General features: G+C 41.2%; 2 protein-coding genes across 4 annotated transcripts in view; one reads left to right on the forward strand and one right to left on the reverse strand.

The window, feature by feature from the left end:
• The first annotated feature begins 711 nt into the window (after positions 1 to 711).
• On the forward strand, positions 712 to 6,131 carry LOC106141906 (luciferin sulfotransferase). The gene is made up of 7 exons (XM_060944417.1): positions 712 to 972; positions 3,236 to 3,370; positions 3,750 to 3,849; positions 4,013 to 4,335; positions 4,414 to 4,508; positions 4,669 to 4,852; positions 5,756 to 6,131. Exons 1-7 carry the CDS (start codon positions 741 to 743, stop codon positions 5,866 to 5,868), a joined length of 1,182 nt encoding a protein of 393 aa, XP_060800400.1. The 5' UTR covers positions 712 to 740; the 3' UTR covers positions 5,869 to 6,131.
• A 116-nt stretch (positions 6,132 to 6,247) lies between these two features.
• Positions 6,248 to 14,277, reverse strand: part of LOC106138586 (microtubule-actin cross-linking factor 1, isoforms 6/7) — a 76,521-nt gene continuing 68,491 nt past the window's right edge. For 2 of the 3 annotated variants that reach the window (XM_060944416.1, XM_060944415.1), the window contains exons 6-12: positions 13,080 to 13,243; positions 11,126 to 11,362; positions 10,569 to 10,745; positions 7,952 to 10,301; positions 7,729 to 7,870; positions 7,310 to 7,415; positions 6,253 to 6,870 (exon numbers count right to left, since the gene is read on the reverse strand). In XM_060944416.1, the coding sequence (XP_060800399.1) occupies positions 6,727 to 6,870; positions 7,310 to 7,415; positions 7,729 to 7,870; positions 7,952 to 10,301; positions 10,569 to 10,745; positions 11,126 to 11,362; positions 13,080 to 13,243 (3,320 nt within the window). In that variant the 3' untranslated portion in view covers positions 6,253 to 6,726. Of the gene's footprint in view, positions 6,871 to 7,309; positions 7,416 to 7,728; positions 7,871 to 7,951; positions 10,302 to 10,568; positions 10,746 to 11,125; positions 11,363 to 13,079; positions 13,244 to 14,277 lie in introns of all 3 variants that reach the window. The other variant, XM_060944414.1, reaches the window with a different exon arrangement.

Here is a 14,277-nt window from a genome sequence, read left to right on the forward strand (position 1 = left end):
AAAGTGCATACCTTGCACAGAATTTGACTCTATATGGAGTTCTATATTAATTTTATTCTCTCCCCTTTTGTAAAGAGTAGGACAGCATAAAAAAGGAATGTTTAAGTTTACAGTGAATAGCTAACCCTCGGTTGGCTCTCAAAGAAATGGTTCTTGGTGTGTATTGATTACATTACCCTCAAAATTATGTTCAAATTTACCCAGGTCGATAATGCATAATTTTTAAATGTTCATGTTAAATAGGCACATAAAATACTACATAGGTACATGAAAATATGATAATCTAACATTTAATAGTCTGATTATTTTTGTAGAGCAACCGAACGTCTGCAAGTTTGTACTCCGCGTTTATCAGGCGCGTATTAACTTATTGTAGACTTTCGAAAAGAAGGGTTCTATCTCTATAATTTTATCATCAATCAAAAAAAATATTGTGTTCTGCACGCGTAAGCTTAGCCCGGAAATTATTCCTATGGTAATGTCACATATTGTTCATAGAATTCTACACAAAAACTAATAACTACTTAGTACTTATCACAGATTTATTCTATATCTGTGGTACTTATTTCTATGAATGTGAAACGAAATTATAATACATCAAGAGATCTACTTAGTTATAAGTATTTTCAACCAAAATAAAACCGGCTATTAAGATGTGTGATTTACCCCTTTACTTTACAGCTCACTCGAGTGATAAAAAGAATATAAAGAAACACTCAACTTCATACATCAAATACAACATGCGGAATTATTATTGTTTATGCAGATTGTTTATATACAGTCATTCTCAAAGTCAGTACCTCACGCGACTGACGCAGGGCTGCGCGCGCGCACTTTCACGCCGACTGACACACATAATTCAATTCGACGTAAATCATTCAATAAACATGGCCAATAAAAACGAGAATTACCCATGGGATATAGTGGATGTCCCACAGGAAACTGCTGAACATCTTATGAAGTACTTTACAGGTAATTTTGTAATTGAAAATATTATTTTAAATGTAAACGTATCTACGCATATAAGTAAGGTCATTGAAAAGTAGAGTAATTGGGTAGCATTCCGTCGTGAGAATTATTCTTCAAAATTTAATGATCCTTGGGTTTGGTGTACGGAATTTTGTGAGCAGATAAATTTCAAATTTCCGCAATGTGGCTATACTTAGGTACTTTTCATTTAAGAAACGAAGAGAAAGATGATTTAAAAAAAACTTGTACCTAAAGACTTTATATCTGGCTTCAATTTTAACGGTAACTACCAAATTATATGTCTTCTTCCGTGCCTGTTTCCTAAGTATTTGGAGATCGGCCTTCGTAATTCGGCGCCAAGACAGTCAATATTTATATGATCTGTTTTTTTCTTCAACTTGCTTTCATTACAAATGTTATAACTATTATAACTGGAGTTGAAAATTTATCAAGGTTTTAGTTCTTTTTTTCGAGTTTTTATCTTCGTAGTTACCTACTTACATACAGTAAATAATCTGTGCTGTAAAGCAATTTAACACACAAAAAGTTCTGTGATTCTTTTATTTCAGAAATATTTAGTTCTTAGACTAGTGACAATGTATTTATGACCGCTTATTGTGTCGTGGGCAAGTCATAAATATTAATAAGTACACCAAAACACAATAGATAAGTCATAAAATATAATGTGATGGTTATATTTCTCTTCGCTATATCTTATACTAGCGACCCGCCCTGGTTTCGCACGGGTATAATTTATATATACAAACCTTCCTCTTGAATCATTATTAGTGATATGTTTTACAGAAACAAAGCAAGTAAATTAAATTTTTAATAGCGAATTTTTGCGCACTATCATTACTAAGTAACCTTTACACTCTCTTATTCTTCTCTTGCCATGTGCCGGCTGCTTTTCTTACCGTGCAGATTGCAAAAGTTGATCAGGAGAAAAAAAAAGCTTCTCATTTTAGGCTAAAAACCTGTTCATCTGTTCAGTTCATCCATTCATCTCACCATCTTTAACTTTAACTTGGCCTTAGAGTCTTGTAACTATATGGCTATGTCTGCCCTGTAAGAGATAGAAGTGACATTTGTTTGTTTGTTTAAATAATTCTTCCTATTTTATGATTTTCAAATTGACCTTCCAAAATGTTAATTTTATTGTAATGTTGCTGACCATTCGTTTAAGAAATATTTATTTTGGCTACACTATCGGCTAGACATAAATAAACAGAGTGGGACCAATAATAATGTTTGTTACTTATGATTGACCTAGAAACGTGTCAAACATGTAAAAGTATTTGATAAGGCAGAGTTTATTGAACTTATCAAAACATGTGCTTGATTTGGCGCTTATCTACCGAAAATCGTAGAACTTGGGTTTCATATACTTTTAATCATCAATCTTAATACTACCTACAATACTTACTCATTGTTATGCATTAGTGTGGTAATAAATAAATAAAATAAGTGTACAAAACAAATGAAAAACATACAGTTGAATTGAGTGAGAACCTTTTGTTATATATTCTGCAAAAACCTCTAATGACGAGGTATGATATATATAGATGTGTGTATATTACCTCTACATTTTATTGAATTTCAAAAAGAAATAATCGATGCGAGGAAATCATTAGTTCTGCAAATTATTCCTCCACGGAAACGGAAATTTTCAAACGCTGCTAAGTAGTGTTTTATGAAAAACCGCCAAAAGTATATGTGCTCTACCTGCTAAGTCTACCAAGTTAGGTAGGTACTCTCTTTTTCAAATTGTAGGTAGATATGTATAGAAAAATAGTCTAACGATATTTAAATAGAATAAAAACTGATTGAAAATAAATATTACTTATTAAACGCATAATATAGGCGTCGGTAATATGCAATATCTGTGTGACGGATAACGTAATTAAAATCAAACGCGGTAGAACCTTCGGATTCGGTCACGTCACGCGCGCCGTTCAAATTCAAACCGGTTACCTACCTATTATTGAAAACCGAAGCAAAGTTAAATTGAATTGGTACTGTGTACATATGCCAAAATGAATCGTTTGATATTCATTTTGTTGTCTGTCATAAAAATTAATATAACTTTGTGGGTTATTTTTAGCAAACAAACGTAAATTCTATATAGGTAGGTATTAATAGGCTTTGTTTATCCTATTATGGATGATAACGGGGTAAAATGTATGAATTCCTCCCTTTAATATAAAGGTACCTTAGCATTAACATTTAAAGTCACACACATGCATTAACACAAATTATATTTCAGGCGAACTTACAGGCTTCGTTCGCATAGGACCGAAAGGTTACTTCATGCCGAACAAGTTCAAACAAGAGGCTGCTAAAATCTACAACATGCCGCTAAGGAAGGATGACATATTCGTCGCGAGTTATCCACGATCAGGTATTTCGGTTAGGGACATATCGTTTTATAACACCAAAAGATAATGCAGCTTGAAAATGTTTTCCTCTTGCCTAAAGTGAGCTGCATTCCTTATAGAAAAAATCTGACAATAATAAACATCAGTACTTACCTACTTAATTAGTTACGTAGCTAATTAAGGAAATTCCAGATTAGGTGTTTCGTAAATGTGCCTTGCCTGTTAAAAACCCCTTTTTTCTAACGAGAATATATTTTCACGCATCCTGAAAATATTTTCTAGCAAGCAAGACTTAAAAAAAAGCACTTTGTGGTCGAGGTCAGTTTTAAATGAAATGAAATATTCTTTATTTACTTGAAACATGGTACACATGGGTGTTAATAACCGTCCGATTGCATTCAGGTACTACCTGGACACAGGAGCTAGTCTGGATGGTGGCCAATGATTTAGATTATGCTACGTCAGATGCGATACCACTGACGGAGCGATACCCATTTCTAGAGTGAGTATTTTTTAATAAATCATTTTAGTGACCTGCAGAGTTTTTCACGAAATAAGGCTGTCTTATCTTTTCTCTCTAATCTAATTGAGAACTTCTCCTTTTATAAAGTCGGTTGAAAAAACAACATTAACACCCTTTAAAGTGTACCTAATTAATTTCACAGATTTTCAGTCTTCGTCCACCCCATTATGAAAGAGCGATTCATTGAAGAGAACAAGGACAGCGAAAGGAAACTAAAGCTTTTAGAGATAGTGACCCAGGCCGGCACAGATCAGCTGGCCAATATCCCTTCTCCACGGTTCATAAAAACCCATCTCCCGATGTCTTTGTTACCATCCGAAGTTCTAGAGATTTCTCGTGTGGTCTATGTGGCGAGGGACCCGCGGGATGTGGTGGTTTCATTCTACCATCTGAACAGACTCATCAGAACTCAAGGGTACAACGGAGATTTCAAAACCTACTGGAAGTTCTTCATACAAGATTTACGTAAGTTTATATGATAGAAGAGTACCTATTTTGAAGAATGACATTTTAATGTAATAACAAGGGATTTCATGTTTTCAGACCACTGGACACCTTACTTTGAACACCTTAAAGAGGCGTGGAATCAGAGACACAATCCAAGAATGCTGTTCTTATTTTATGAAGAATTGTCAAAGGCAAGTTTTGTTTTGAGGTATCCTGGAAAGAACGCATTTTGTTAGTCTCTGTTTGAAAATATCATTCAGATGTTCGATTATTGGACGGATAAACATGATCCGCGTATTTACGGAACAAGATATTAGAAAATGTTTGTAATGATAAACATATTTTTTTCAGGATTTGCCAGCAGCTGTACGAAGAGTTGCAAAGTTTTTGGACAAGGATTTTAGCGAAGAGCAAATCAGTAAATTGTGTGAACATCTCAGCATTGAGAATTTCAAGAACAACAAATCCGTGAACTATGACGTCATGAAGGAATTAGGGATCTTGATACCAGGAGAACAAGCGTTTATTAGAAAAGGTGGGTAGCGTAGTTTACGTAGCAAGTATCTATCTAGAGAGCCAATAATAAGGTAGAACGTATTATGATAGCAAAATCATTCATCATACACGTACGGTACTGACGACGATAAAGAAGACTTCTTCTAAAATACGGTGCATCATCACCTCACCCAACAGATTAGAGAGCAAATATGCGCTTACTTATTACACACAAGTAACATTTATTAGATCTGACTATAGGATACCTACACATCAACAACATTATACACTAAATAACTGTGTGTTGACTGAACGAACAAAGTTAATAATTTCCTGGTTGTAGTAGGGACATAAATTATTTTTTAAGTTTAAATTGCAACTGGCGCAAATCTCCAATTCACTTGGTTCATATTGCTCGAAGGTCACTGTCACTGCCATTCCCCGGAAAGCGTGAGACAAATTACAATACCCGAAACAAAGATATGCTGTTGGAGCCGCCTTTCATTTTTTTTCGATTTTGTATTTGGAATTATATTTTTTGCAACAAACTTAAGGTACGGCGGAGTAGAACTTTCTTGTCTACCGAGCCGCTCCACATAGTATTCTATTTATTCCGATATCCTCATTTTTTTCCCAGTCCCAGTTACCGAAGTAAAGAAGTCTTCCAAGTGGCATTTGAATCTTTTGATTGTTGGTCTCCATCTATACTAATATTATAAAGCTGTACCTGAGATTAGCGCTTCAAACAAACTCTTCAGCTTTATAATATTAGTATAGATTATTAATTCTATCAAGCTCGTTCAGCTTATGTATTGATAGAATTAATAATGTCTGTCTTTTCTAGACTGTTGGCTCTGTCTACCCTGCAAGCGATATAGACGTGATTATGTGTATGTATGTATTATATTTATGTGTCAGGCAAGTAATAGTGTGGTATTTGCAGGCAAAGCAGGGGGCTGGCGGGACTACTTCGACGAGGAGATGACCGCGGAGGCGGAGCGCTGGATGGCAGACAACTTGCAGGATACCGACCTGAGGTTCCCGCACTTAGGATAATCATAAGTCTGACTTTGAACAACTAAAATGTGATAAACCTTAAAAATGTATGATTCGGTACAGTGGGCGTAGGAGATACCTCGGCCACCTGTCACTCAAGTTAATGCAGCAAAGGTATCGCATAGGCCGACTGTACATACCGAAAGACAAAATGTTTGTGAAATAAAAATTAGGCTTGTAAATAAAAGGGGATATGAATGTGTTGATTGACTAATAATACTCAGGGCGAGCGAATATCTATTACAAATTGTTTGGAATGATTTCATAGGTACCTATATGTTTTCTTTTATACACAAAGTGTGTGCATTACCTGAGGATAGTAGAGGGATGGATGAAATGATTCTAAAGAAAGAGCGGATAGGGTGATAATCATTTATTCGAATAAAATGCTCTATTTTAGTATTTCTTTGTAACACCATGATATTTAAGTTTTACATCGACATAATAAGTAAGCTATTAAGAATATTAAGTAAACAAGATTAAACTGTATCATTTCACCTATATTTTATAAATTTAAACCTTCATAAATAAAACAATGTCTCAGTCCTCGTTCATGTTTTTTTTATTAAATAATACGGTTATACAAAGAAAATAAATTAAAAGCCAGATTTTAAATCAATCATTCGTTGGTAATATAAAATTCTAAAAACAGACTTATAATGATAATAATGGATAATAACCTCGGGGCGTTCGGCCCGCCACATCGACCGCACGTACACGTCTATAAAGCGACTCTATAATATAAAAGTGGGAGTTCCCTCCCGCACCTAACACGAGCCGCCGCGAGCGACGTTACACTATCATACACTTATAGAGAATCACAAAATCGAAGCGGAAACAATAGGAAAGTGTCCGCGCCTACGCGATGACGTCGGGCAGCAGCGCGCCGTCGGGCGGCGGGGCGTCGCCGTTCAGGGCCGCGCTCTGCGCCGCCGACTCTATCTTCGTGGACTCGACGGACTTCTTAGGAACGGGCTTCATCGTTGTGCCTTTCACTGGCGCCTGCAAAAGAAGTCAAGGCATGAACAACTTGATATTTGCAGTATGTTCTAATATTTTAATATACAAATTCTAATTTATTGGATATAACTGATTTTATTTATAGAAGTGTAAAATGACTTAAAAATGTGCCAGCGAAAGTCTATTTTCTAAATAAAATATGGATTTTGATTCCTGAAATCTGCTTGAAGCGCAAGGTCTCTGCATTTTACATGCTTAAAATATTTATAAGAGAGAAAGTAGCTTGCAGATAAAATATATATGTAGTTGGAAATGGTGAAGTAAAGCACACACCGCTAACATTCTATAACGAGAACCAACTAGAGCTTGACACTTGAAAATAAGCCTATGAAGAAGTTTGATTGCCGAAGAAAATGAAAAAAAGGATGGCAAAGGTGTCTGACAAGAAATCAAAGGAGGGTGAATCGTGCAACAAGCATACCTTGGCGGCGGCGGTCCGCGGCGGCGCGGCGCGCGCGCTGAGCCGGCGGTTGGCGAGGTCCTTGCCGGGCTTGTCCAGCGCGCGCGCGCCCGGCTTCGGCGCCGCTCTGAAACACGACACTTTGTTGGTGCTGCCACTCGGAATACTACAAAACGGAACACTAATCTATATTTTGCGCGAATCTCTCATATTCGCGAAGCCGTCGTGGTGCGTTCTTGTGGACGTTTTATAGAAGTATGCAGGTAATTTGGGAGTGAAATATCTACATATTTCACATTTACATACCTGCATTTTAATAAACCAAAGGTTAAAGTAATTTTAGATGATTTAAAATTTTAATTAATGAATATATTGATACAGAAACATAAGACGTATTAAACATATTTTGAGCGTTAGATTAATAATATAAGTATACTTACTTGTCTGTGTTGGAAGCGGGGGCGGCGGCGGGAGCGCGGGGCGCCGGGCGGGGCGCGGGGCGCGCGGCGGCCCGCAGTGGAGCCTTCGCAGGGAGTTTCGCGTCCTTCACGTCACCGTTCGTCACGGGCTTCTTCTCTGTTACTGAAACGTGAACAAAATGTTATGTTTCTGCCTAAAATGAATCTCGATAGGTTTTCGCAACCTCCATGTGATGACAATCACCTTTAGGTTTAGCAGAGGCTGGCGCGGGAGCGGTGGCGGGGCGCGCGGCGGCCGGTCTGGGTGTAGGACGGGGCGCGGCGGGGCGGGGGGCCGCCGCCTTTGGGGCCGCGGGCGCGGCGGGCTTGGGGGCCGCCGCAGCGGGGCGCGCCGGGGCCGTGGCGGGGCGCGGGGCCGCCGTCCGGGCGGGCGGGGCGGCGCGCGGTGCGGCGGGTTTGGGCGCGGATGGGCCAGTGGCGGGCTTGCTGCCGGCGGGACGCGCGGCGGCCGCGGGCTTGGCGGCGGCGGGCCGGGCGGCGGGCGCCGGTCTCGCGGTGGCCGCGGCCGGCCTGGCGGCGGGCGTGGTCGGCTTGGAGGCGGGCGTGGCGGGCTTGGAGGCCGTCGGCGTCCTCGCGGCGGCGGCGGGCTTCTTGCTCGCCGACAGCGGCGCGCGCGGGCTCGGGGCGGCCTTCGCGGCCGCCTTGGGAGTGCGGGCGTCGACTTTCGCCGCGGTCGGCGTGGTCGGAGATTTCTTTGCGGGCGTTTTCGTCTTGGCGACGGCGGCGGCGGCGGCGGCCCCGGCGACGGCGAGGGCGGCCCCGGCGAGCGGCGCGGCGCCGGCGGGCAGCACGGCGGGCGTGGGCGGCGGCGTGGCGGCGGCGGGCTGCTCGGCGTCGGCGAGCTGGATCTCGCTGGTGACGGGCACGCAGATCTCCTGCGCGCGGGACTCGGGTATGCCGATATCGATGTCGGTGACGAGATCGGAGCGCGGGGAGTCTGGCACGATATCGGGCGCGGGCCCGGTCACCTCGCTCGCACTCTCCGCCGCAACTCGCGTCTCTTCCGCCGCGACCTCGGGGGTCAATCGCGCTAATAATTCGTCGTCGAGTTTGTCTGTGAGGGTCTGAGCGTCAGCCGGCTCGGCGGTCTCGGGTCGCTCGGCGGACTCGGCGGGTGCGGGCGATTGGAGGTCGCGCGATGCGGGGGCGGGTGATTCCCTCGGCAGCGGTACTTCGGCCGGCGCCGGACTGTGTGATTCGATTTGTGCAAAAGTTTCATTAGATTGCTCAGGTTCCAGAATGGCCTCCTCTAATACCGGCGCGGGAGATACCGCGACGGGAACCTCCGGCGACGGCACAGGAGTGGGACTCTTAGCGACGGCGAGGGAATCTATCGCTTCGGGAATTGGTGATTTAGATTCGCTCGGGACTGGCGACCGTGAAGGAAGCGGTGATTCTGCTTCGACGCGGTCATCGAACGGCGACCGCGCGAGAGGCGATTCCCGAGGTAGAGGGGATTCCGCCGGGTGAGGAACTTCCGCGGGAACAGGAGATTGTGCGACATCACTGGGCAGCGGCGATTGCGACGGTATTGGCGATACTTCGTCCGGAATGAAGTTCTCCTCTGTCGGCTTTTCCGCATACGATTGGTCCGTTTCGAATCTGATTTCGGGAATCTCTTCGACATCGTTCGATTCATTATTCTGATGAACGTCGACGACAATATTCTCCTGCGTATCGTGTGGAACTTCGGGTGAAAATGTGCCATTAGACTTTTCGTCGTCCATTGTAGAGAATTGCTCTGTAGGTTGCTGTATGTCAGGTGTGAGTGCAGATTCTAATAAGATTTCGTTATCCTTGTTTTCTTGTTGTGCGACTTCTAGAGAAACCGCCTGGGGTTCGTGCGGTTCAGCGGGTAACTCTGGTTGCGTCTCGGCGCACGGCGAGTCCTCAGACTTGCTCTCCATGTCGACGTCCTGTGAGGTTTCCTCTTGCGGTGTGAATGCTCGCGCATCTTTTTCACTCTCCGAAGGTAAATCCTCATTTGTAAAACCTAATTCTGAACTTTTACCGTCTGGTATTTCGGGAATTTGTTCAAATAATAACTTATGAGATTCTGGAGTGTCTGTTTGTAGGATTGTATTTTGTGAAACATTACTGGATTCAAATTCGAAGCCGGGTATATTATTTGTTACATTATAATCTACGAAGTTGTCTCCCTGCCCGAAAGGATCTGTTGGTTCACTGTTGACGTCCGGTCGACAATCGAACCTCATAATGTCATTATTCGGTTCGGGCACGTCAGTATCGATTAGGTCTGTTTTTTCTTCTGGAGCGACATTTTCCTTGCCGAAGTCATCGCCATTATCGCAGATGCCGTTTGGCTGCGTGTCCTCGTCGTCACTGTCGGGTAGAGGTTGCACTGCGTTGAGATCCACTGGCGGCTCTCTGCCGAGCCTCTCACAGGTATCGTCGTCTTTCTCTTGGTAAAAACTCATGCTCATTGGATCTCTCTCCTTATTCTTCAGTCTTTCAAAAAGCTCATCAGTTGTTTCATTTGCAAAGGGATTTGTTTCAGTGTGTGTCTGGAATACCTGGAGCACAAAAACAGTGGTTTTTGAAGTCTTTAACTAAATAAAACTTTCAAATCATATGAATGTGAATGAACCAACTGAAACATGAACTATATTTTTCCATAAATTTAATTTTATAATTTAAAGTCAAACTACTTTTTACCTAGTAACTAAATCCAATCCAAGACTGTGTCCGCTCTATAGTCCATATATCGAGTCGTAAATCATAAATAATACAAATTTGATAGTCAATTAACTTGCAAAATGTTCATCCTAGTAACAGCTTACCTGTATATTACAGAAGTCTGTTGTGTCCTTCTGTATCCTCTCGAAGTCTTCTATGAGGCCCTTGTCCAGCATTTTGTCAGTGTCCGCACCCACACCGAAGCCAAAGCCCAGGCTGTCCATGTTGCACTTATCATTACCATTCATTTTCTCATTGCCAGCGTCATCTAGGGATACATTCTGTAACAGATGATAAATTATTCACAAATTACCTTCTGATTTCACTGGAGTTGTTTAAGTATTTTGGATGTGCTTGTATTATATTCAAAAACTACTGATCAGATGTTCATGAAACTTTGCAGTTATATTGCTTAGACAGTGGAATAATACAATACCTTGTACCCTAAGTTAAAATTTATAGATTAAAGGCGGACAAAGACAGGGGAAATATCGCAAAATTTAATTGTAAGAAAGCTCTCTAAATTAACGAACTTGCTTCAAAAAATTCTACAAATGAAGGCAATTTTATCGTTTACAGTACAGACATAGGTATGTAGAAACCAAAAGATAACATCCAATACAAAAGTTAACTGTATAAATATGCTAAAGGTTCCACTCACATGATGACCATTCAGTTGATCACAGTTATCCAGATCTAACAGTTCTGCTGGCCTCACAGCCGCTTCAGTTTCAAACTGGTTGACATCGGGCAGTTCTATGTCATCCATGGTTTTAGGTTTCCTCGGGGACTCGGCCAGCAGCAGGTCAGCGCCGGCCACCGTGCCCGGTATGAACACGGGCGCGTCGGGGTTCAGGGGAGAACTGTTCATGTCTACTGAACTGCTTTCCCACGCCGACTGAAATTGATAAGATAGATAGATTCATTTATTTGTTGCAACAACATCATGCTAAGTTTTAGAATTGTGTGCATTAAACTATGAATTAGATGAGGCTCTAACAAAAAATTGGTGTACAGGTGTTAACAATCGGAATGGTTACATTATGTATAAAAAAATAAAAGCTCAGAAAGACACCTGCAATATGCAGTGGCACCTATAAAAAATAAACTTGCTTGTAACTCTTTATTTTTAGGTAAATAGACCACTTACGGAGTTAATTTTTATTTGTTTCTGTTATGATTATGACGAATGCTTAATATGGTTGAGAAGGAGAAAGCTTACTGTTTTCATCTAAGAATATGTGCGTTTTTCCAAAAATGACACTTAATTATTTTATTTAAATTGAGTCTTACAAAATTACTTTAGATTCACATTTAGTCCTTTGACTTGACTCTTTAAAGTGAAAGCACAGAGGATAAACAAGTTTCAAATGAAAATGAATTTCAATTACTTCTGAGTGATACCTACAGAAAGGGAAACTGTATTCATTTATATATCAATGCAACAAGAATGCCCTAATCATAGTCAAAAGGCAGACCCAAGGACCCTCAAAAGAAAGGTGACGATGTAACCGAGACTAATGGACAGAAAGTAGAAGACAACAAGAATTTTTTTATTTTATGCTTTTATGTCTTTCTTTGCTCTGAGGCTGCTTTTTAGGGTCTGCCTGTCATGATGATCCTGGAAAACAGGAAACCCTGCAAAACAATCTAACCTAGATTGGATTCTGGTTACCTATGTATTATGTTGCATGAATACAAAAGTTTCAACAGGATATTTCCTTATTCTTATTATACCAAATAAAGTCATGTGAATTTTAGTTTGTAAAAATCTTTTTTTAAGCATAGAAAATAACTCCAACATGATGCCTCTGGTAGAATTTGAGGTTCAAAGTCAATTCAAGTATTACTACTACTATACATTGAAAATACATTAATAACGCATACATGTTGAGTGATGTTTATTCATTTGTTTCACAGTTCAAACTTGAAGTTTCCCAGACAGTTTGCAAATACCTTCTAATGAGGCCAAAGTAAATAAACAAATGAGTATCACAGTAAACAAATTAATGCAAAACGGAATACCTACATTATTAATGATGCCTACATGATATGGTTATTAGGCCGCCATTTACATGTTTATGATAATTGATCCAATTTTTTAGTAATAACCCTACATGGAGTTCAAGTCAAACTTTACTTGACTGTTAGAAAAGTTTCATTTTTGTTAACTCATAAAACTCTGCCCACCCGAATGGCATCAACATTTTCAGCTAGACACTACTGCATAATAATATAACTCCTACAACTACATATTATGAAGTAAATTTTCTCTGTCTGTATGTATGCACAAATCTTGGAAAGTTGTGGATGGATGTTGTTCCCATTTCAAATGTTGGAATGAGGGTTTTCTATGAAATGTTCACATGTATAAATCTTCTACATCTAGCTACCCGTGAGAAGCCAGGCCGGATCGTTAGTAGTGATATAAATAGATAAAGGATTAAAATTACCTCATAAGGATACATACAGTTTACAGTAATACCATAGAAAAACATAAGTATTATGATGATTCATGAAAGCTGAAGGTCGTCTGTTTGTCACGGCGGCGGTGAGAGCCGTGAATTGCGAGAACAATCGACACATTGTTGGTGCAAGCGAGTAGGTAAACTTACATTGTCCTGGCAGGATGTGGGCGAGCGCGGCGCCTCGTCGGGTTCCTCGCTCGGGTTCTCCTCTCGCTCGCCTTCGCCCTTGATGTAGTTCCACTCGTCTTCGGACTCTTCGCCACTCTCAGCTACATTATCCACCAGCAGACCGTCGACGTGGCCTTCTTCCACTGCACGACACACAAAATATACAACGTTATTACGGACGAATCTAACATATCGCTTTAATACCAGGCGGGCGAGTGAGCACGCTACAAAACTTCACCCCTCCTGTCTCGCAATCTTTATCAACAGGTGACACACCCTTGCTCAGAAATTTTAATCGCCCAAACCTAAATTGTCGCAATATCGATGCATTATTTATACATAAAGAAGGATGTGAGATTACGCGCCGCGTGCTATCAACGATATTTACCGGTCGCGAATTCAAAACCGCGAATACCGCGATCCAATAATCACGGACGCCATTTCGAGAACGGCCTCTGCCCTCTTGGAGACACGCCCGAGATAAATCTCGGAAGTCTTGGATTATGGTACAAGTACGTGCTAATGAAACCTGCGGAAACTACGTCCACGAAGGGATGCGCCTTCGGGCGAACCGATCTATTTCCAGAACACCGCTCCGCATGAATCAACACAAAAATAACCTTTCACAAACTATTCGGAATGTGAAAATAATCAACAACATTCGCTAAAACGCACATACCGTAAACGGTAATTTCACTGCACTGATTATTATCTTCACAACCGGCGTAATATTCGAGTTGTTTTATTGTAGACAAAAGGCCGGGTTACAATAGCGCAGCTGTTGAACAGAGCGGCACAGACCCAATGAACGTTCGAAGAGCGACTGAGGAGCGGGCGGGTGGGGCTTCGGACGGGAGCCGCGAGAAGCGCGGGGCGGGGTAGAATCCCTACGTATGGGGATGCCAGTAATATTTTTAATTTTGCCTAAATATTCCGTTCGCAGTTCGCAGCCACATTTTATTTAAGATTTGAATGATGGCATTTGAATAGTTGTTATTGTTTTCCTTAATTACTTAGCCGTAACACCACATACTGATGACACTATATTGATTACATTACATACATACATAAAATCACGCCTCTTTTCCGGATAGGTAGGCAGAGGCTACATCTTTCCACTTGCCACAATGTCTACATATTTATTTCGCTTTATCCACATTCATAACTCTCTTCATGC

Source organism: Amyelois transitella, chromosome 5 (assembly GCF_032362555.1).
Source record: "Amyelois transitella isolate CPQ chromosome 5, ilAmyTran1.1, whole genome shotgun sequence".
NCBI classification, from domain to species: domain Eukaryota; kingdom Metazoa; phylum Arthropoda; class Insecta; order Lepidoptera; family Pyralidae; genus Amyelois; species Amyelois transitella.